This window comes from Rana temporaria, chromosome 11 (assembly GCF_905171775.1).
Source record: "Rana temporaria chromosome 11, aRanTem1.1, whole genome shotgun sequence".
Lineage (NCBI taxonomy): Eukaryota > Metazoa > Chordata > Amphibia > Anura > Ranidae > Rana > Rana temporaria.
The window spans coordinates 117,216,207-117,239,236 of record NC_053499.1 but is presented as its reverse complement, the minus strand read 5'-3'; the positions used below and the strand labels follow the sequence as shown (position 1 = coordinate 117,239,236).

The following is a 23,030-nucleotide window of genomic DNA, read 5'->3' as shown; positions in this document are numbered from 1 at the left end:
TCTATTTATTTTAGATGTTTTTTTTACCTTTCTAGACCACTTTCATTCATTAAAGTATAAGCCAAAACTTTTTTTTGTTTTTTGTTTTGGATAGCATGGAGAAGGTTTAGAACACCTGTCAATTTGTATTGCTGTCTGTGCCCCCGTTAAGGAAATTCACCCTCTCTATTTGTCCTATTTACCATTGATATTGAAATATCATTGAAAGTGAAAGTTAAAGAAAATCACAAATTTTAGGTTGTCCCCAGAAAAGAGGGGAAATCTTCCAATGGGGACACTGGCTCTGACTTGGGGGTTCCCAAGGAAATCCCTAATTTGCAAGGAATTGTTCTCCCTTTCTGTTTGGTTATGGGACAGAAAGTGAAGAGAAATCTCCTCAATGGGACACAGATGGCAAAAACAAATCTGACAGGGGTTATAATCCTCCCTTGCTCTATCCAAAATAAAAAAGTTTTGCCTATAGTTCCACAATATTATTCATGTAGCACACTCCCCAACCTCCAAAGGCCTTGTTGGTACTCCCAGAGTCTGTGAGGGCTGACATTCCTCCTCGGGGTGCAGGCTGCTAGGCAAGGTGGGTGTAGTGCAAGGTGGAAAGATGGGTGCCAGTCACTTTTAAAAAGATTTAATTTCTCTTAACAGGAATTGTGGGAGGGAGGGTCCAATAGGATTGTCTGTCCTTTCAGGCAATCAAGTGACCGGTGTCAAAACCAGCTTCCTGATTGGCCTGGAGGAGGATCAGTGTTACAACAGAGAATATTGATTTGCTGTTGTAATACACCTGGGTGGGCTCGGAGCAACCCAAGCCCACCCAATATTGAAGCCTACTAGAGCCTCTGGCTCTAATCGGTGCTTAAAAAAAAAATAGTCCCTCTGCATTGGAATCCATGCATCAGTGTCCTGAAAGGGGCCCGGACGCATGGATAGGGAGGCAGCGATGGACAGGGGGAGGAGGCAAACTTGATGAATTAGGGTTAATAGGGTAACAGTTAAACAGGCACGAACAGAAAAAGGTCAAACTTCAGGAGCGCTGCATTGCTTACTCCGCAAATCAATGAGATATGATATAGAGTATATATTCTGAATTGTAATTCAGGACTAGTAAATAAATTACCTTCATAGACTGTATAATTACTTTTAAATTATACATTACACTAATGATGATTATGCCAAGCATTGATCTGTGCTGTTTATTGTTAAAATCCTTGTTTCATTGACACCGGAAAATACAGGCAGTGCTCTTTTTCTGGCACTGTGCTTGAGCTGTGTAGGTACAGTGTAGGTGATAAGGATTGACCCCTGACACAACCTCAGGGCTTAACCCATTCTGCCGTTGACCCAAATCATGAAAGCCTACAGAAAACTGAGAGAGAGAGATCTGGTTCTTTCGGTGTCCCAGCATCAGAGAAAGGTCGAACCCATTTATTGGCTTTTTTAAAGACAACATGACATTATACACATGAGCACAGCTGATAGGTCAGTCCATATATAGTGGCTTCTCTTTGCAAGTCAATTTATGGCATGGAGCCCTCATGGCACATTCTTTCCTTCCACAATCGCCATATTTGTTTTAGTCGATGGAAGGGGCCATGGGAGGAGCTGTTTTGGAGGGGTTTGAAGACATCTGTTTTCTATTATTAGTTCTCTTCAAGCTGAGATATACTGAAACTTTTTATAATCTGTTTCTTCATTTAAAGTGTAAGTAAACCCACCTATCATTTTCAGCCAAGGAAGCTGCCATCTTGGCCTATGTTTAATCTTCAACTGCCATGGTGCTGCACATGTGATCAGTTATGACACCAGCCATTGGATGGTTTGACAGTTTGGTTGAGAGCACAACCAATGTGACAGTTAGCATACCGGCATGCCAGAAATGTAACTGCTTTTTGAAACTGTTAAATCTGTTATTATCCTTCCGCTTTAAGCCCCCATTCACACCTAGGCGTTTTTACGCCTGTAGTGCTACGCCGCTGCCGCCAGAGGGACGAAAACACATGTCCCTCTATGGAGATGGTTCACATCTCCACGCTGAACGCCGGCCGCCTGCCGCCTGAAAAAAGGTCCCGGACCTTTTTTTCAGGCGGCTTTCGGCGTTCGGCTAGGAGATGGGAAGCATCTCCATAGAGGGGGTCAATCTGGGGCACATCTAGGCGGACAATACCGGCGTTTTTTCGCCGCAAATCGCGGTACAAAACGCTGCTATTTGTACCGCGATTTGCGGCGCCAAAACGCCGCGAATTTGTCTGCCTAGGTGTGAATGGAGCCTAAGGATAATAACAGTATTGTAACATATACCCATACATACATATGTATTATAACTCTACACATATAGATAAAGAAATAAAAGAATATAATGAAAGAAAAACAACATTTGAGTAGCTCAGGAGAAAAGTAATCATAACACAAAAATATTCATTTTAGTAACTTCCATCACATAGGGATCCTGCCATTCACCCATCCTTTTCTCTCACTTATCTATTCACAAAATGCCTTGTATTCAGCTCACAGAATACAAGGCACTATGTGAATCAATGAGGGAAGAGGAGGGACGAGCAAACACAAAAAATCTCCCCTTGTCCATTGGTATTTTGTGAAAAAATTAGAGGAGCGGCAAGGGCGGGTGAACGACATAATCCGTTTACTGTATGTAGCACCTGGTTACTTCAAAGTGCTGGTGCTATTTAAATTTAGAAAGAGATCAGAGTGTAGTTAAACTCTGATCTGGTTAAATTGTTCAAATTGGGTCTCTGTCTCAGCTTGCCTGTGGGCTCATTCTGTTGTGCTGGGGTGTTCTTCCCACCCCAGGGCAGTAGGTGGCAGCAGTGGAGTCAAGATTTGGGTGCTCTTCCCCAGCAGCCAATCAGAAGGGTTGAGCCTCGCTATGCATGCTAGGGGAGGGTATTTATGGGGCAGACGCCATTGGCACTGGGTCTTCTTCAAGTGCAGCATCCACCTTTAGGGTGTCTGCACCACGGCGCGCTGGCGTTATGACCTACCGGGGCGTGCCTGCCACGCAGAGTTCCTGGCTCCAGGACCATTTAGTCTCCAGTGAAGGCGTGGGAGATGGAGGATCCTTTCAGCTGACCTGCAGGATAACCTCATCTTATAAGCTTGTTTGACCCCCCTGAGAAGGGTGGTCACAGGCTTTTTGGTAAGCCTTTCATTTGACTACTAGGTGATGGGCTGACTTCACGTTTATCATTTAACCTACACTGGATGCACAGTTTTCCTCTGAATCCTTTTCTTTGGACTTTCATCTGCTGATTCATTGGACTTATTATTGTTTGTTCTTTTCACTGAACATTCACCATTATATTTAATATATGCCCTCAGCATATATCTTACGATCCTCACATTATTGCTTTTGATTGTCGGGACTTTAAATGAGATGCGTTTTTAAACAAACAAAAAAAAGGTATCCAATAGGGATGGAGGCGTGTGTTTTTCATACGCCTCTAAATGTGCTCTTCACCACAATACCAAGCATAGGTGGAGGCGGAGACTTCAAAAGTTTAGTTAGGACTGCAGATCGCAGAGAGCCTTGTCGCTGGATCTGCAGCTTACTCATGTACTTGCAAATGCGTGCAAACAATCCTCTGCTTTTAACATATACAGTTAGACAGTTGAATTTGGTAAGTATGAGCCTGGTTATAATTGTTTACTATTTTACTAATACTACTGTTTGTTTAAAAACGCATCTCATTTAAAGTCCCAAAAACCCCCTTTTTTTTGCTTTTGATTGTCATAATGTATGACTATTGATTTATTCACTTTGATTTATTTCCAGTGCTACACTGTTTGCATATGTATACAGTGGGCCGGATTCAGGTAGAGTGGCGCATAGTTATGCTGGCGTAGCGCATCTCTTATGTGCTACGCCGACGTAAATCAGTGAGGCAAGAACAGTATTCACAAAGCACTCGCTCCCAACGTTGCGCCGGCGTAACGTAAATTGGCTGGCGTAAGCCCGCCTAATTCAAAGTAGGAAGGAAGTGGGCGTGATCCATTTAAATGAACCGTGACCCCATGCAAATAAATGGCCGAACGAACGGCACATGCGCCGTCCCGTGGGCGCTTCCCAGTGCGCATGCTCAGAATAACGTCGGACCTAACGCCTAAGATACGTAGAATCACTGAACGTAACCTACGCCCAGCCCCATTCACGTACGACTTACGTAAACAACGTAAAATACGACGGCTGTTCCCGACGTCCATACCTTTGCATGGAATGCGCCTCCTTATATGTGGAATAACTTTACGTCGGACGTACGCCTTATGTAAACGGCATAGATTACTGCGACGGGCGCAAGTACGTTCATGAATCGGCGTATCTGCGTCATTTACATATTCAACGCGTAAATCAATGGAAGCGCCCCTTGCGGCCAGCGTAAATATGCGCCCAAGATACGAAGGCATAGGAAACTTACGTTGGTCGTATGAAGCCAAAATTCAGGCGTATCTTACTTGCAGAATAAGGCGCATAGATACGACGGCGCATCCGTGCACTTACGCGGCGTATCAGTAGATACGTCGGTGTAAGTCTTTCTGAATCCGGGCCAGTGTGTTTAAAAAGAAAAAAACTCAAAATGCATAAAAACTGCATGCAAAAACGCATAGCATAACATACCTAAAAACCTCATCACCTGCATAGATGTGAACCTAGACTAAGTGTGTTACAAGGAAATTAATGTAAAATATAAGAACTTTCTGATCCTGGCAGTTAGTTTGGGTGTCCTGACATTTTTACACCATGTAATGGAAATCACATATATTGTTCAATTCAGTGGCAGAAAAAAAATGTACGTGTCTGAGTACTGTAAGTCACATTTTGCAATATGTCTATTGTAAAGTGTTTTTCAATTAACAATTATGTCATGTACAAAATAATACTTTTCTACATTTTTTAATAAAATAATGATTTTGTCTTCATTGCAAAAGGACACTTGGATGTATCCGAACATTCTGCTGTTTTACCCAGAGATGGCTCGTCATATACTTAAATACAGGATTCGGACACTGGAGGGAGCAAGGCAGAATGCTGAACAGCAAGGATACAAAGTGAGTACCATATACATTACATGGCATTTTTACATTGTATATATCAGGATAAAATTATCTTGAGCTTGCTCTGCTTTTTCACACAGTACAGCCCTGCCTGGCAGAGCCGCCATCTGATTTTTTGCTAATAGAGTTAAAGTATAACTAAACTCAAGAACAAATATGCCATAAATTATGGCTTGTCAGTCCTTAGCCGTGGTGGCTGCATTAATTTTGTTTATTTTTCAGGCTTAGAACATTTTCAGCAAGTCCAGAAAATATCTGTTGATCATGCCAAACATGCAATGTCCCTTCCCGTAAAATGCATTGGAAGCAAAAATGTGTTATCTTTCTTGTGTAAGCTACTAATACAACGCTCCCATGTAATGCTGGCCATTACACTAGTAGAATGTTTTGTTTAATTTTCTAATAATTAGTGGGGTCAACTCAACATTTGTTTTCCACCACATGCGAAAATTGGAAGGAGCAGGATGGAATTTTATTTTCAAACAAGTTTTAGTGTATGTGGCTTTTGTTCAGGAAATTACATTCATTCCAAAGGCAAGTGGTAAAAGCCAACACAATTTTAAAACCCACTTTTCCTTTTTATCATTGAATGTACAAAGATTTTTTGTGTGAATATTTGTACGAACCTTTGCTTGAAAAAATACTAGTGTATGGCCAGCTTAATAAAGATGGGCAAAGGTAGACATATTGAAAGTGCCAACCATGGCTCTTTCAATAAATACCTTGGAGAGGTAAGTGTAGCCACAAAGGGATGAGAAGAGTGTTATTTGCAGCATTAACAGGTAAGAATAAAGGGGGAAAAAAGACCACCAATGCGGCCCCCACATTTAAGGACTGGTAAGCTGCAATATATAATGTTTTTGTTTTGATAGACTTTAGGTAACAGTTCTTTTCCTTCTCCCATCCTAACTGTACAGTGAACAGAGAAGCATCAGACTGATGAGCTTACTTATGTCACTCTGCTGAGTACCCCTATCACAACTAATGAAAAAGGCAGAAGGTTTTTTATATTAATGCATTCTATGCATTAAAGTAGATGTAAACCCGATTCATGAAATTTGAGCTGGGCACATATATCTGCACTATTTTCTTATCTCTCTTCAATGAGTGAAGTCCCTTAGCTCTCTCCTGAACCGTTCCTCTTTTATCGGCCTGATAACTCCTGACAAATTCTCTGACACGTTAGACAGAAGCAGCCTGAATCATCTGTCAAGGGAGGTTGCTAAAATAGATTAGCAGGGAGCGGGCCCTATTACAAAACACCTCTGAGAGTCTCTGCCTATGATGAGAAGGGATGTGTGCCTTTCCTCCAATCAGCAATTTTGGTTATCTTGGCTGTATGCACAGACATCACACTATGTGTTAAACAGGAAGAGAAAATCTTCTAACACGATCTGAACTTTCTAAACAGTATATAAATGTTAAGACAACAGATATACATATAAAACCTATGTAGGAAGATTTGGTTCATCCATGTGTATCTACTGAGGCTGTTCACTTCACTGGGTGTATGGGGGGTTTTCCATCCACTTTAAGATAAAAAACCCTATGTGTGTAGGAGTCTCTCCAGCACCCCCCAACTACCTACCTGAGCTCCTTCTCTCTCCAGCGATGTCCACGATCCCCTCATCCATCTAGTACATGCCTCCTAAATGGCTGAGACAGAGCAGCGGCGCCGTTGGCTCCCAATCAAAGTCAGTGAGCCAATCAGGGGAGAGAGGGGGTGGGGCCAGGTCGGGGCCCAGTATCTGAATGGATACACAGAGCTCTGACTCGTCTTGGATGCCCCCTGTAGCAAGCTGCTGGCTGAGGGGCACTCAAAGGAGGGAGCAGCAAAGAGGCACCCCGAGAAGAAGAGGATCCGAGCTGCTCTGTGCAAAAACAACTGCAAGGGGAGATACGTATAACATGTTTGTTATTTAAAAGAAAACTAAAAACTAGCCCTTACAATCACTTTAAAAGGGAAGTATCCTTTTTTTTTTTTTTTGCTAAACAGACTTAGTTCGGTGGATGGAGCATCAGACCGATGCTGCAGCTGTCCCCTGGCATCTCTGCACTGAGAACCGAGCCACCGAACACCGCCGATGGCTCGGTTCTCTCTCCTCCCCAAGCAAAGCGATGCTGACTGCTCCTTCTCTGCATCTCCATGCTTATTGGAGCGATGAGCTGTGGAGGGTTGGTGAAAGGCTGCCTCAGCGGCTCGCTCTCCGCTGAAAACGGGTCACAGGAGTGTAAAACGAATTGCACTCCTGTGACCCTTAGGAGAAGCTAAGGCTGGACTTCTCCTTTAAGTGTGAGCCTTGCGCTATGATAAATTAAAGGGGCTGTAAAGGTTCATGTTTTTTCCCCTTAATGCAGTCTATGCATTTAGGTAAAAAAACATCTGATGTTTGCCGGCCCCCCAGCCCCCCGGTTTACTTACCTGAGCCCTTGAATGTCCCACATCTAAAAACAAACGCGCTTGATCTCGGCCCGGTCTTCTCAGCTCCTTCATTGGATAGATTGATGGCAGCGCAGCCATTGGCTCGCGCTGCTGTCAATCCACTCCAATGACACGAGGGCCGGGGCCAAGTCCTGTAGTTTGTGGCTATGGACACCGAATACAGGACTCGGGAACATGCTCGCAAGGTAACCCCCTTGGGAGAGTGCTTTCCAGGGGGGTTACCAGAAGCGAGGAGGAGCCGAGACAGCCGCTGAGGGACCCCAGAAGACGTGGATCGGGGCCACTCTGTGCAAAACGAGCTGCACAGTGGAGGCAAGTATAACATGTTTGTTATTTTAAAAAAAATTGTGTTTGGACCCTTGATATTTCACCAAAGCTCCTAAAAAAATAAATAATAAAAAAGTAAAAATAAAAAACTATTGTAAAAAATAATAAAATAATAAAATTGTAAAATATTTACAAATTATAAACTACTGACACCAACCTCTGCCCTACTTGCACCATCCAGTGCTCTACTGACACAAACCTCTGCCCTACCTACACCATTCAGTGCTCTACTGACACCAACCTCTGCCCTACTGACACTGTCCATTGCCCTACTGCTATTTATTTATATGTGTAGCGCCTGTGTACTTTTCAGTACAGGTGCTATGTCAAATTTAGTGGGGATTAGAGAGTTACCTTGCTCTCATCCGTGCTGTTTACTAAATTGGGTTTCTGTCGGTTCTGGACTGTCCGGTGGGTCATTCTGTGCTCCAGAGATGTAGTTCCAAACTGTCAGTCGGTGACCCCAAACTATCAAGTCTACCTGGGGAAGATTCAGGCAAGATTGTGTTACTGGGAGGATTCGCTCTACTATCCATGCTTTCAAGTACTAGGCCTGTGGCCGAGGTCTCATCACTAAATCCTGATCCTATTAGAGCCAAGTCTGTGGCAGAGACTTGTTCCTTCCCAGAAGGACTAGTGACGCTCTGGCTGCCAGGCCTGTGAGAGGGACCTGTCCGGAGGCACTATACCCACTTCGGCTGAAGTGGCGACGAAGTAAAAGCTGCTACTAGAAGCAGGACTGCTTCAATCTATCCATGGGCCTGAATCTGCATGTTTCTTCTTTCACCAACCTACTTCTATCTACATCAGTTGGATTGTTGGTCATGTTGGACCAGTAATAAAGCATTGAAAACGTCACTCTACTATCTGGACATTCCGTCATTGCTTCACACCACCTTCATCATCCCTAGACACATCGTAGAGGTAACATAATTACGCCGATCCAAAATCTAACCAGCGGCTCCTGAGGGGGTAGCGCTACATATATATACATATATATACTGTACACACGCGCATTCAAGTTTGATTCTTTGGGGTGCACACCCTAATAGGCTACGCACACATATGACAATAACCAAACTATGATTCATCTGCACTGTTCATTGCCCTACTGCTATTTATTTATATATATATACATATATATACTGTACACACGCGCATTCAAGTTTGATTCTTTGGGGTGCACACCCTAATAGGCTATGCACACCTATGACAATAACCAAACTATGATTCATCTGAATAGATCTATAAGAAGGCAGGTGAAATAATTTTAATAGATAGTGGGGCAGATCCACAGAGATCTGCACCCGCGCAGCGTATCGGAGATACGCTACGCCGCCGTACCTTACCTGGCTTTAAATCGAATCCTTAAAGATTTTGCGCTGTAAGTTACGGCGGCGTAGTCCATCTCTGGCGGCGTAAGGGCGCGGAATTCAAATCAGCGATTAGGGGGCGGGTTTCCTTTAAATGAAGCGCGTCCCCGCGCCGAATGAACTGCGCATGCGCCGTCCCTAAATTTCCCGCCGTGCATTGCGCTAAATGACGTCGCAAGGATGTCATTTTTTTTAACATAGACGTGAATTACGTCCATCCCGATTCATGAACGACTTGCGCAAAAAAAATAAAAAAATTCAAAATAAATGCGGGAACGACAGCCATACTTAACATGGCAAGTCTAACTATACGCAACGAAATACCAGCTTTAACTATACGCCGGAAAAAGCCGACTAGAAACGCCGTAAAAAAATGCGACGGCCGCTCGTACGTTCGTGGATCGTCGGAAATAGCTAATTTGCATACCCGACACGGAAAACTACGTGAACGCCACCCAGCGGACGCCGAAGAATTGCATCTTAGATCCGAAGGCGTACGAAGACGTACACCTGTCGGATCTAACCCAGATTCCGTCGTATCTTGGTTTGAGGATTCAAAACAACGATACGACGCGGGTAATTTGAAAGTACGCCGGCGTATCAGTAGATACACCGATGTACTCGCTCTGTGGATCTGCCCCAGTATATTTATCCTGTATTCTTGTGTTCCTCTAGATTGCTATTCACCAATCCCTGCACCTTCAGTTATTTGCTGCACTAGCTTGTCTATGCTTTGGTGCCAGAGAATTTCCATACACCTCTCTGTGCCCAACAGGCAGAATTGATGTAGGGGGATAAGGAATATTATTGTCCAGAGCAGGAAATAAGTTTGCATAAAGGTGGCACAGTGTTGATATACATTTACATACATGGGTCATATAAATGGAAAGCGCTCATTTAGCCAAAAGTAAAGGTATAGCTGCATACTGTCAAAATCAAACCATGGTGCTTTACTCTGTTTTGCTGGCTTCAAAAACACAGTCCCTGCCAAGGCCAGGCCCTCTGATGCATTTCACTCCGATTGGGCTTAATCGTACAGCTTAAAAGCTGGCTCCTGATGCAACAGTGCAGAGCTTTGAGTGGTGTATCTTTACAGAATTTTTACTGAAAGTTCTCACTTGGTCAATGCTCACATGTTAAAAAAATTTATGTAGTTATTTTTTTCTTTAAAATGTAGGGTGCTAAGTTCCCTTGGGAAAGTGCTGTAACGGGATGTGAAGTTTGTCCTGAGGAAATCTATGGTGACCAAGAAATTCACATCAATGGAGATGTCATGATGGCGTTTAAGCAATACTATGAAATGACAAAGGTATTTGATTAGAAATCTCAATTTAGATATTCATGAAACTTTAAAAGTTAAATGGCATGTTGATAAAACACATTGCAAAATAGTGTGAATCAAGGCTTGACAAGCATCTCAATCGTATTTTATTGCAAGAGGGATACAGGAGGCATTATTAAATTTTAGAAAGATCAAAGATCTCCCTGTGTCTAATATATTCACTACATGTTCAAACCATATAAATATTTTCCGCTGATATGAGCAACTTTTTCTTGGCAGGTTATACATTACTACTTTTTTCCCCCAGTATTCCCGTAACCTGCTCTAGCTGGAGTCTTTTATGCAACATGATCTTTATTGGTTCAAATTTTGTAAATTTTACACTGCTCAACCATTGGTAATGATGCTAATATGCTGTATTTTTCAGTCAGCATTACTGGGTTGTAGTTAAAGAGAACCTATACTGGGGAAGTCGTGTCCACAAAAGGCAGGTGAACGGTAAAGGACTAGTCGTCGGTTTTACCTGTGGACTTTCTGCAGCTAATGTAACCCCTTTACTCACTTACCATGCCTTGTTCTGCACAGTGTCTCCAACTAGAGGTTGCACAGACAACGTTGACAGGGGCATCCCTTCGGCCAAGCCATTGTGATCTCTACTGTCGGGGGGGGGGGGGCCAGGGGAAGTCGTCCCCGATGGAATAACACAGTGATTATTGCTAGCAGCCACTAGCGACAATCGCATGTAAAACCCAACGGGTTGGTTGTACCCAAGTTAATCGGTAGATCAACTTGGGTAAATTCAACCTGCCCACACATGGTTTGAATCTTTTTTTCAATACTTTTTTTTATTATTTCCATACAGACTTACAGAAAAATTTTACAAATCCAATTTTTTATATACTTAGTGCATTTTATGTGCATACAAAGGATTAATTGCAAAAAATTAAGAATGTCTTTTCATCCCCTTCCCGCCCCTCCCTCTTATCTTACTTTTAAAGTGCATACACGTTTTTTAGTTCTATTCTTTCCCTTAGGTTGTTTTTTTTCCCATCTTTACTTAATTTAAAGTGAGCGGCCTATTTTACATAACCAGTGCTCCCATATTACCTTAAATTTTTTGAGGTTTCCCCTTCTGATCCATGTTCCCCTTTCCTTCCCAATTGTGCTATTCATTACATTTAACCATTCCTCTACTGTGGGTGGATTTTGTGCTTGCCATTTTAGTGCTATTAATTTCCTCGCCTGGAACAGGCATCTTATAACTGCTTCTACTGTGTCCCTCTGTCCCATTCCCTCCTCAATGCATCCTAATAGACAAACTCTGGCTTCAAGTTCCAGAGTTGTACTAAAAGTTGCATTTATAATGTCCACAATTTTAACCCAATATCTATGCAGTTTTGGACATTTCCACATCATGTGGATGAGGTCCCCTGTATTTTGACATCTGGGACATTTATCATCCTGCTTCCATCCAAATCCATATAGTTTCTTTGGGGTATAATAGACCCGGTGTAGGAGGAATAAGTGGGAGACCTGTTGTGACGGGGCTAATGAGACCCTTGTCCATAGTTCCAATATCCTGTCCCATTGGTCATTCGTTAACAGTCCAATATCCTCCTCCCATCTCTGCTTGTTTCTGCTCAATTTCTCTTTTCCTATTAATTGATCACTGATCTGTTCATATAGTTCAGAAATAAGACCTTTCAGGACCCCCCCCTTAATTAGAGTTGCGTGAGCTTTTGCCATCTTATCGGCTGTAATTTAAATTGGGCTTGTAGTGCATGTCTAACCTGTAAATAAGTAAAAAACATGGAGTTTGGGATGCTATATTCCCTGCTTAACTCTGAAAAGGGTTTTAATACGCAGCCTGTATACAATTGTACCACTCTGGTTATCCCCCGTTTATCCTATTCCTTTAGTTTCCCCATGGCCAAAATTTCTTTCAGATTATTATTATCCCATAATGGGGAATATTCTGTTAATCCTTTATAGCCCAAAGCTAATTTTGCTGCTTGCCATATTCTTACCACCATCTTCACTGTTGGGTTTTTCACCGAGAAGGAGTTGGCCTCTAAGGTCTCTATTACCGATCTGTGGGGAGATCCTCTTAGTATCATTTTCCCACTTGCGTTTCCTCCCCCCTCTTCACTACACCCCCCCAAATGCTGCAGCTGTGCCGCCAAATAGTAACTATAAGGGTGTGGGACCGCTAGCCCTCCTCTATTTGTTGGTAATTGCAGCAATCGGAGACTGATCCTTGATTTTCCCTTTTTCCAAATTAGGGTCCTAAAGAGGGTCTCTATCTTTTTAAACCATCGATTATCAATCCACACTGGGGAGTTGTGGAGTATATAGAGCAATTGTGGCATCCATATCATTTTAATTAAATTACTACGGCCGGCCACTGATAGTGGCAAATGTCCCCATATCTCCGCTTTGCGTTTAAATTTACCCAGGAGTGGCACTAGGTTGTTATTTATAAATTGTTCTGGGTTACATGTTACCACAATACCTAGATACTCCATCTTCTCCCTAGTTTTTAATTGAGGAATTCCTATTCCATCCATATTGCTTACTGGGTCTACTAATAAGAGTGTTGACTTTTCCCGGTTTATTACAAGGCCCGAAAATCTACCGAACGCTTCTACTATTTGGACTGCCATTTTAAGGGAGGTTGTAGAATTGCCCAAAAAAAGAAGGATATCGTCCGCATAAAGTGCGACTTTTTCCTCCTCTGATCCTCTCTGAAACCCCTGTATTTCCTGTCTTGTTCTAATAGCAATCGCCAAAGGCTCGATTGCAAGAGCAAAGAGAAGGGGGGACAATGGACATCCCTGTCTCGTTCCCCTTTCCAATTCAAACGCCTGTGAAACTTCATTATTTATTCTTATTTTGGCCCTTGGGGAATTATACAATAGCTTTATCCATTTAATAAAAGATGGGCCAAACCCAAACTTCTCCAGAGCCTGCCAGAGATAGTCCCACTCCAGACTATCAAAGGCCTTGGTAGCATCCAATGATAGGATAGATCTATCTCCCATATTCTCCGTTGGAGTCTGTAAGTTTAGGTACAGCCTTCTTATGTTTATACTCGTTGACCGATTTGGAATAAATCCAGATTGGTCTGGATGTATTAATTTCTGAATATATTTGTTTATTCTCGTTGCCAGTACCTTAGACAGTATTTTTACATCTGAACAAAGCAGAGATATGGGTCTGTAAGATGATACATCTAGTTGATCCTTCCCTTCCTTCTGGAGCACTATAATAATTGCTTCCATCATTGAGGGGGGTAGCCTTCCTCCTTCTATCGCCCAATTCAGCGTTTTTAGTAATTCCGGGAGCAGCACCTCACCATATTGCTTGTAAATCTCCGCTGGCAGGCCATCTGGCCCTGGGGATTTTTGATTGGAGAGTCCTTTGACTGCCTGTTGTAGTTCCACTAATGTAATTGAGGATTCCATAGCATTTCTGTCTTCCTCTGACAGAACTGGGGTTCCTATTCCTCTAAAGAATTCTTCCATCTGCACTTTAGCTTCCCCCTTTTTTGATCTATATAAGTCTTTATAGTAAGCCGCAAACGTGTCCACAATTACAGGTGTTTCAAATGAAATCCCACCCCCTACCGTCCTAACTGCTGGTACTTTAGAGGGTGCCATATTAGTTTTTGCTAGGAGGGCCAAAGTATGGCCCACACTTTCCCCCTCCGAGTAAGCGCTCTGCTCCTGGAATAGACGCTTATTTTCAACTTTCTTATTAACCACTAACTTGTATTCCTGTTGCTTCTCCAGCCATAGTTGTTGTTTAGACGGTGTTGGATTTTCCACATATTGCTTTTCAGCCTCTAGGACCTCCTCCCTTATTTTCTCCTCCCATTCCCTCGAGTTTCTCTTAATCTTAGCTACCTGCTGTATCAATATACCCCTAAGGAATGCCTTTAGGGCGTCCCAGACCACTCCCTCTGGCGCCGTCCCTGTATTAAAGTCCAGGAATTCCCTTAATTTGATACTAATTTCTTCTGGCTTCCCCATTACTTCTAGCCAGAAGGGACTTATTTTCCAATTACTTTGGGGACATTTTTTCCCTGTATTCAGTGACGGCACCAGAGGGGAATGATCAGAGACCCCTCTTGGGTAGTAAGATATTTTACTAACTGCTTGTAAACATACCCCGTTTCCCAGGGCCCATATCTATTCTTGATAATGTAGAATGTGTGCCTGAGAAACAAGAGTACTGCCGTAGGTCTGGATATTTCACCCTCCAAATGTCCCACCACCCAACCTCTTTCAGAAATTGACTTAGATGCCCCTCTCCTTCCCCTAGGCTCCGTGTTCCCGGTGGAAATCTATCCATCGTTTTGTTTAGCACATTATTTAGGTCTCCAACCACTAATACCGGAATATTTACCTTATTTACCACAAATTCCATCAATTTATATAAAACCTCCATCTTAAAGGGAGGGGGTATATAAATATTCGCTAATATATATGGTGCATTTTCTATCAAACAGTGCAAAAAGATATAGCGGCCCAATTCATCTATTCTTGACTCCATACATACAAATGATACACCAGTTTTTACCACTATGCTCACTCCTCTAGAGTAGGAAGAGTGGACAGAATGATACTGGTTTTGATATTTTCTTTTATTAACCAGTTTTAACTTTGTTTCTTTAGTCAAATGGGTCTCTTGAATACAAATCACCTCCACCCCATACCACTCCAAGGTAGTAAAAACTGCCGCTTTTTTCACTGGGTCCCCCATCCCCCGGACATTCCAGGAGCCTATATTTATCATTTTAGGTCTCATACCCAACCAGAGATATCAAACCAAAACAGACCCTTAACATCAAAAGTTAAAAAAAAAATAAAAAAAATTGTATACCATTTTTAAATCTACCCAGGAAGAAGAGAAAAAAACATTTAAATGTATATACAAATCTAATCCCTTCCCTTGTACTTAATAGGTAAAACGTGATACTTGTGCTATGATATAATTTTACCCTCCCTCCCCCCCCCTCCCACCTCCCCCCTTCCACCCCCCCTCCCACCTTGCCTATCCAGGCCTACCCTTAGGGCTATACATGTGACCTCTCCCTTCCATCCTTCCCTTACATTACCATCCATATCTATCGTGATCCCGTTTAGATCTTCCCTTATCCTCGCCCCAAAAAAAAAAGAAAAAAAAGAAAAAAGGAAGGGGCCAAGAGAAGGGGGAGGAAAAAATCCCCCCTCCACCCCCCAAAGGGGGAGTGGTGGGTTTCTAACGTGTGTGTATAAATGTGTACTCCTTTCTTCCCTCCCCTCCCCCCCCATGTCTATCTATTTATTTACATTTTCTCTCTCTTTCTTTTTCCTCTTTCCTTTTCCTCCCCTTTTTCTTCTTTCCCCCCTCTTTCCCCTCCCCCTCCCCTCTCCCCTTTAATGTGTGTTCAAAGTGAATTGATTCTTCTATTTTTTTTTTCTTTTTTCCCTCTTTCCCCCTTTCCCCCCTTCCTTGGGTTTTCAAAAAAAAAAAAAAATACTTCCCAATTATTCAAAAAAAAAAAAAAAAAAAAAAAGGGAAAGGAAACCCCCCCCCCCTCCCCCAGTATGTAACCCTTATTCGGTCTTCTCGATATTATCCAACCAATCGGCTCATAGTTTATTCCTGTGCTTTGTTCTGTTCCAGCCACTGTGCTGCTTTTCCTGGTGTATCAAAAAACTGAGGGCCTTCTGCTGTCATTATTCTTAGACGTGCTGGGTATAGCAATGCATATTTCATTTTACTCTTTAATAGGTTACGTTTTATAGGTGTAAACTCCGCCCTACGTTTACTGAGTTCTGGAGAAAAATCTGGAAATAATGAGATCCTTGAACCATTATGAAAAATGTCCCCTTTCTCTCTTGCTCTTTGCAGCGCTGCTGCCTTATCAGTGAAATTGAGAAACTTCAGAAGTAGGGGCCGGGGGTATCCATCCTTGAGATGCGCTCTATACGGAATTCTATGGGCCCTTTCTATTGCAAAGAGCGGTGAAAAGGCATCTTCCCCGAGAGTGTCTCTGAACCACTTTTCACAGAACTTTATGGGGTCAGTACCCTCACTATGTTCCGGGAGGCCCACCACACGAATGTTATTTCTACGTAGCCTATTTTCAATTTCATCAAGTTTAGATGCCTGCCATCCATTTTGTTCCTTTAATTCTTGCATCTGTTGTTTTAAAATATACACCTCATCCTCTACTTGACTCACTCTCTCTTCTGCTGATGTTAACCTTTGTACAGTCTTTTGTAGTTCCTGGCCCATTATCGCTAATTCTTCCTTTATTTCTTTTATCTGGTTAGTCAGATTATTCAGTGACCCCCTGCATGCATTTATGGCGCTTAGTATCTCCTTCAATGTTGGCTCTTCCTCTCGCCTGGGTTCATCGGCTATATTTGCAGAGGGAACTTCTACAGTAGCTTTTGCTAATGCTATTGCACCCCCTCCTTGGGGCTCCACCACAGGGTTTTTTTTTGCTTTGGGAGCTGATGAACCTTGTCCACCACTTTTCCTGTCCATTGCTGCCCCTGTTTGATTTTTAACCTGTGTTTGCGAGTGCTGTGCCACTTTTCCAGGTGATTTTGCTAAAGTGTGTGAAAACTGTTCCAGTTTAGCTGCTGCTGCCGCTGCTGCTGCTGCCTGAGCGGTCTTCTCTTTATCTTTTGCAGCTCGTGTTATTTGGGGACACCCGCTCTCCTGATTGGACTGTCCTTTTTTAATAGCTGCTGCCATTTTTCAAAAAGGATAAGACAAAAACAAAAACAAACAACAAAAAAAAAAGGGGAGTGTTTTTTAATAGTGTGCCTGCCGTTTCTACTACTACTCCTGTATTTGCGCACATTCCCTCAAATCCTGTGTTGCTGTTACCTGCTACTTCATGTAGCCTTACGAGCCATCAACGGGAGAGCAGGAGAGAGAAGAGGGAGAGAAAAAAAAGGTAGCACCAGAGAAGCAAAAAAAAAAAAAAAACCAACAGTTCAGCAATGGCATTAGCACTTCCATTCATTCCATTAATCTTCCAATTCCAATTAACCTTTATTTACAGTCCGTTACTCACGTGACCTGTCCAGAGGGAGGTACGGGTCTTTAGGTCCTGGGATATTTGTTGGTCACGGGCGCACAGCAATGCGGTAATCCACTCAAAATCCGTGTGCACCCTGCTTCTGCTGCTGTATTTCACTGGCCCAGCTCCTCAGTTACTCTGCAAGCCTCCATATCTCACTCGTGAATTGACCCCTTGCCGTCTTTCAATATTTCTGAGGATCTGGCGCGGTGCAGCAACCCACTCCTCCTCCTGTAACCAGGTAGTGTGAAACTGATAGTAACAGAGCGGGGCGAAGAAGAGGTCTAAACCTTGACTGCCTTTAACTGTCTTTATGGGCTGTGGCTAGCGGACATCAGAGCGTCAGGCCCATTTAAATATAGCCGCAGCAGCTGTTTTTTTTCCCCTTTTTTTTCTTTTTCCCCCTTTCCCCTTCCTTCTCCGTCAGGGGGACCCAAAACACCCGACCAGCACAGTAAACCAATAATGGAGGACCAGGGCACAGAGAGGGGACATATTCAGCTGCTCACCAGTGCTTCACTCACTCCTCTGACATGCCATGCTGAGCCGTGCAGCAAACGAGCGCTGCTTCCGTCTGTATGCGAGAGAGAATCCCTGTCCCTGTGTAGAGGGGGAAAGGCTGGAGCAAAACAGCTGGAGGTCACCTGATCTCCCTGCCAGCGACACGATCCAATCCCCTCACGCGTCCACACGAGAGGGGGGAGGGAACCCGGCCGGGTCCCGGCGGCTCGACGATGACAGCTGCGGTGAGGTAAGGTAAGCCTCTCACTTTGCCGTCCTGCACGGCGTTGAGGAGAAAATTCCCCGGCAGGGAGGAGGGGGGTTGGAGCGAGGCAGCTCCACGATGTCAGCTGCCGCTGCGGTGAGGTAGGGTAAGCCGCTCACTGTGTCATCCTGCGCGGCGTTGAGGAGAGGATTCCCCGGCAGGGAGGAGGGGGGTTGGAGCGAGGCAGCTCGAGATCACACCGGCATCTCGCTCCTCACACGCTCACACGCTCACACCTTCCACATCCGGTCACGCCCCGGTTCACAGTCCACATGGTTTGAATCTTGATTGGGTTCCTGCTGTTTGAACCATCTATGTCTGGCTTTATTGGAAGAGCAGGGTTTTTCTTTCTCATCTCAGAGCTGTTTCTCTAATGACTTGATCTGATGACTAACTAGGGAATATCCAAAAAGCAGCATGAAAAGTGGATAAAGCACAGATCCAGAGAATAAATAAGCAGAAGCAGGATCTTTGGGTGCAGCTTATTCTCCAGTAGGCCCTAAGAAACCCACTGAACAGCACAGTAGTGATATCCTCAGATCTCACTCCAAAGCATATGAGACCGGCGGTCAGAGGCAGCTGTGCCTTAGATTTCACACTGCAGATATAAGGCTACAGAACAGGAATGCCTGGACACAATCACATGTGAGGAAGTGCAGAGAAATCCAATTTTTTAAGAAGGGTACTGCTTAGAGATAATTACCATTTTTACATGTATAAAATGGAAAGTCTCCACTTTTTGAGTTCAGGTCCACTGTAACAGCTCTCTTTTTTGTCTATTTCAGGATTTTGACTTTTTTGTTTCAAGTGGAGGCTGGGATGTGGTGAGTTCAATTGCAGACTATTGGTGCAGTAGAGTGGTATGGAGCAAAGAGGAACAAAACTACCATATAAAAGGTAGGTCCTTAAAAACAAGCATGCATGTCTACATAAGTCACTGGGTGCTAATACTACATTAACTGTAAATGCAAAAAAGACAAAGTGACATTCTCTTCAATGAAAGTATTGTAAACTTGTCTGAGCTTACAAATGAACAGATTGCTCTGTGATCCAACAGTCTGCACCGAGGGTTAATGAAAAACTGTAAAGCAAGCCAGTTTAAATAATGTGCTGCCACCCACTTCATTTTTGAGTTCAGTTTATCTGAACTTCGAACATGCTTGCTATTTTGGTAAATATGCTGTATGATGATTATTAACTACACACAAATAATACTGGTCCCAACTACGGATCACTGAGCTTGTACTGAGAGAAATATAAAGACTGTTCTGCTGACCTCTCCTTTTGAAAATTTAGTTCACTGACAGCCATGTTCTTCCAAACTTTCTGTACCATGGACTAAAACAAAATATGCAGATCAGGAATTTTTAGTTCTCTCTGACTTTGTGCTGTATGTTTGTTACTGGTCTGTGATTTCGATTATTAACCACTTGCTTACTGGGCACTTAAACCCCCCTCCTGCCCAGACCAATTTTCAGCGCTGATGCACTTTGAATGACAATTGCGCGGTCATACAACACTGTACTTAAATGACATTTTAATAATTTTTTCCCCACAAATAGAGCTTTCTGTGGTTTTTATTTTTTGTTACAGTTTTTTAAAAAGACCAATTTTTTTTTTTTTTTATATTTTGTTATAAAATTTTGCAAACAGGTAATCTTTCTCCTTAATTGATGTAAGCTGATGGGCTGCACTGGTGGGCACTGATGGGCTGCACTGGTGGGCACTGATGGGCTGCACTGATGGGCGGCACTGAGAAGTGGCACTGAAGAGCATTGATAGGTGGCACTGGTGTGCACTGAGAAGTTGCATTGATGGGTGGAATTGATAGGTGGCACTTATGGGTGGCAATAATGGGCACTGATCGGCACTGGTAGGTTACACTAATAGGCCGTATTGCTAGGTGGCACTGATGAGACACTGATTGGCACCACTTGTGGGCATTGATAGGTGGCACTTGTGGACATTGAAAGGTGGCACTGGTGGGCACTGACAGGTGGCAATGGCAGGTGGCACTGGCAGGGGGTACGTATTGCAGAGATGAGGCAGATGTGCCTCCTTCCTCCTTCCTCTTTGGGACTGATGTCCCTTGCACACAAAACCATCAACAAGCTTTTGTTTACATCACGTGATCAGAGAGAGTTATTTGCTCTCATCTATGTTGATTTGTTTAAATTTGGCTGTCGCCAGCCCTGGACTGTCTTGTGGGTCATTCTGTGCTCCAGAGATGAAGTTCCATCTCTGGATGGCAGGTGGCGCCAGAGGGGTCCAGGCGGAGGCGCCCTTTCTCCAGCAGCCAATCAGAGGAGTGTTTCCCTCGCGGGGCATGCTGGGTGAGGGTATTTCTGGGGCGGACGCCATTCTGTGGGGTTCTTCGCGGGTTCCTGGTTCCAGGTGCGGCACCCACCTTTAGGGTGTGCGCACATCATGGGCCCCGGCGATATGGCCTACCAGGCTGGGGCGTACGTGCTACGTGGAGTTCCTGACTCTGGGACCTCATGGCCCAGAGCAACCAAAGCTGAAAGGGGGGCCCCAGTGACTTACTGGGTCCCCACACTTCAAAAGGAAGATCCCAAGCTGATTGTGCTGTTCGGTGGGGAGTCGGTCTGAGGTGAGCCCGGAGGCAGGTGATCCGATAGGACTCAGAAAAAAACATCAGGGATCTGGGTGACCGAACACTGGCAGGTTGTATGCTGCAAACTGTCAGTCGGTGGCCCCAACTGTAGGTAATCTACCTGAGGGAGATTCAGGCAAACTATTGACTGAGAGGATTCGCTCTACTATCCATGTTCCTGAGTACTGGGCCGGTGGCAGAGGCTCTTTACTAATCTTAATTCTAATAGAGCCAAGTCGGTGGCAGAGACTTGTTCCTTCTCAGTGGTTTCCGAGTGACACCCTGGCTGCCAGGCCTGTGAGAGGGACCTGTCCGGGGGCACTATACCCACTCCGGCTGGAGTGGCGACGAAGCAAGAATAATCATTGGAGGCAGGACTGCTTCTTTTATCCATAGCCTGAATCTGCAAAGTTTCTCCTTTTCACCAACCTTTCTCTATCTACCTCACATTGACTGTTGGTCATGTTGGACCCAAAATAAAGGCACAGAAAACGTCAACTAACTGTCTGGACATTCTGTCAATCCTCTCAACGTCGTCATCACCTCTAGACACATCACAGAGGTAACATAATTATGCCGTCCCAATCTAACCAGCGGCTCCTCCGGCTTGTTCTTGTAACAAAATAGTGGAAATAGAAGTGCTGCAACTCCCACCAGTTAGCAACAGGGAGGCATGCACATGGGTACCGCCCTCTGTAGGTGTAAGTGTAAGTGACTAGTCATCAGCTTTACAGTGACATTTATCTCCTTCTTGACACAGGTGTGATGCCTCCAGATGAATATCATGCGGGTGTTGATAACTCTGCCTATACAAACGCTATTGCTCAGATCAGGTACTTCTTTCTAAAGGCATTGCCTTGACATTCGTTCAGTATTATGCCTTATTAAATAAACCTTTTATTCTAGAAACTCTTTAAATTATTCTCTAATTAAGTAATTATTTTATAATTTAACTAGGGATGAGAAAATGTGCCTTTGGTTTGGTTCAAAGAAAGTTCATTGAATCCTGAATCCAAACATTTTGAACCATGATAATCCATTCTGGTCATTTAAAAAGGCTAGTAGTCAAGGGATGTGTAATATTTCAAAAAACAATAGCCACACATTGTATAGTGGCTGGACAGTATGTAAGCACCTTGTTCAGATCCAGATTACAATGTAAGAGGGAGAGTGAGGTAAGTGAAGGAGGACTGCACGAAGGTAAAGGAAGTTATTTAGGGGAAAAAATAAATTCCTTTACAACCCCTTTAAGTTTAGATGAGCAGAAGTTTGCTTTATCTCATTAATTTATTTTGTTGGATGCTTGTCTGTATTTTGTAATGCTGAAAAAAAACAGCCTGTTTTAATTGTAGAAAATGCCTCTACTATGAGTCTAATCCCCACACCAAAAATGTAAATTAGAGTGTATTATTTCAGAGACAATAGCCACACAAATTGTACAGTGGCTGGGCAACATGGAAGCAGCTTATTTAGGCTTCATGGTAAGAAGGAAAGATGAGGCAGATTGTATCTTGAAATAGAGCAGACAATAGCCATACATAGGCCCCATACACACGAGAGGATTTATCCGCAGATACGGTCCAGCGGACCGTATCCGCGGATAAATCCTCTCGAGGATTTCAGAAGATTTCTATGCGATGGCGTGTACACACCATCGTATTGAAATCCGTGCTGAAATCCTCTGGCGATGACGTGTCGCGCCGTCGCCGCTATTATGACGCGGCGACGGGCGCGACGCTGTCATATAAGGAATTCCACGCATGCGTCAAATCATTACGACGCGTGGACGGATGGATCCGGTAAGTCTGTACAGACGAGCGGATCCATCCGTTGGAATGGATTCCAGCAGATGGATTTGTTGTGCATGTCAGCAAATATCCGATCTGCTGGAATCCATCCCAGAGGAGATTTCTCCGCGGAAACAGATACACATGGTATCACATGTACACACCATAGGATCTATCCGCAGAAACCCATTTGCTGGGATTTATCTGCGGATGGATTCTATCGTGTGTATGGGGCCATACAGTATTTTACAATGGTTGGACAGTAGGTAAGCACCTTGGTTGGCCCACAA

At 43.7% G+C, this 23,030-nt stretch overlaps 1 protein-coding gene across 1 annotated transcript in view; it reads left to right on the top strand.

The window, feature by feature from the left end:
- The window catches only part of PGGHG (protein-glucosylgalactosylhydroxylysine glucosidase), a 52,622-nt gene that overhangs the window by 17,832 nt on the left and 11,760 nt on the right, over positions 1–23,030 (top strand). The window contains exons 5-8 of the mRNA XM_040328913.1: positions 4,939–5,058; positions 10,385–10,516; positions 19,125–19,236; positions 21,714–21,786. Coding sequence (XP_040184847.1) covers positions 4,939–5,058; positions 10,385–10,516; positions 19,125–19,236; positions 21,714–21,786 — 437 coding nt within the window. The remainder of the gene's footprint in view (positions 1–4,938; positions 5,059–10,384; positions 10,517–19,124; positions 19,237–21,713; positions 21,787–23,030) is intronic.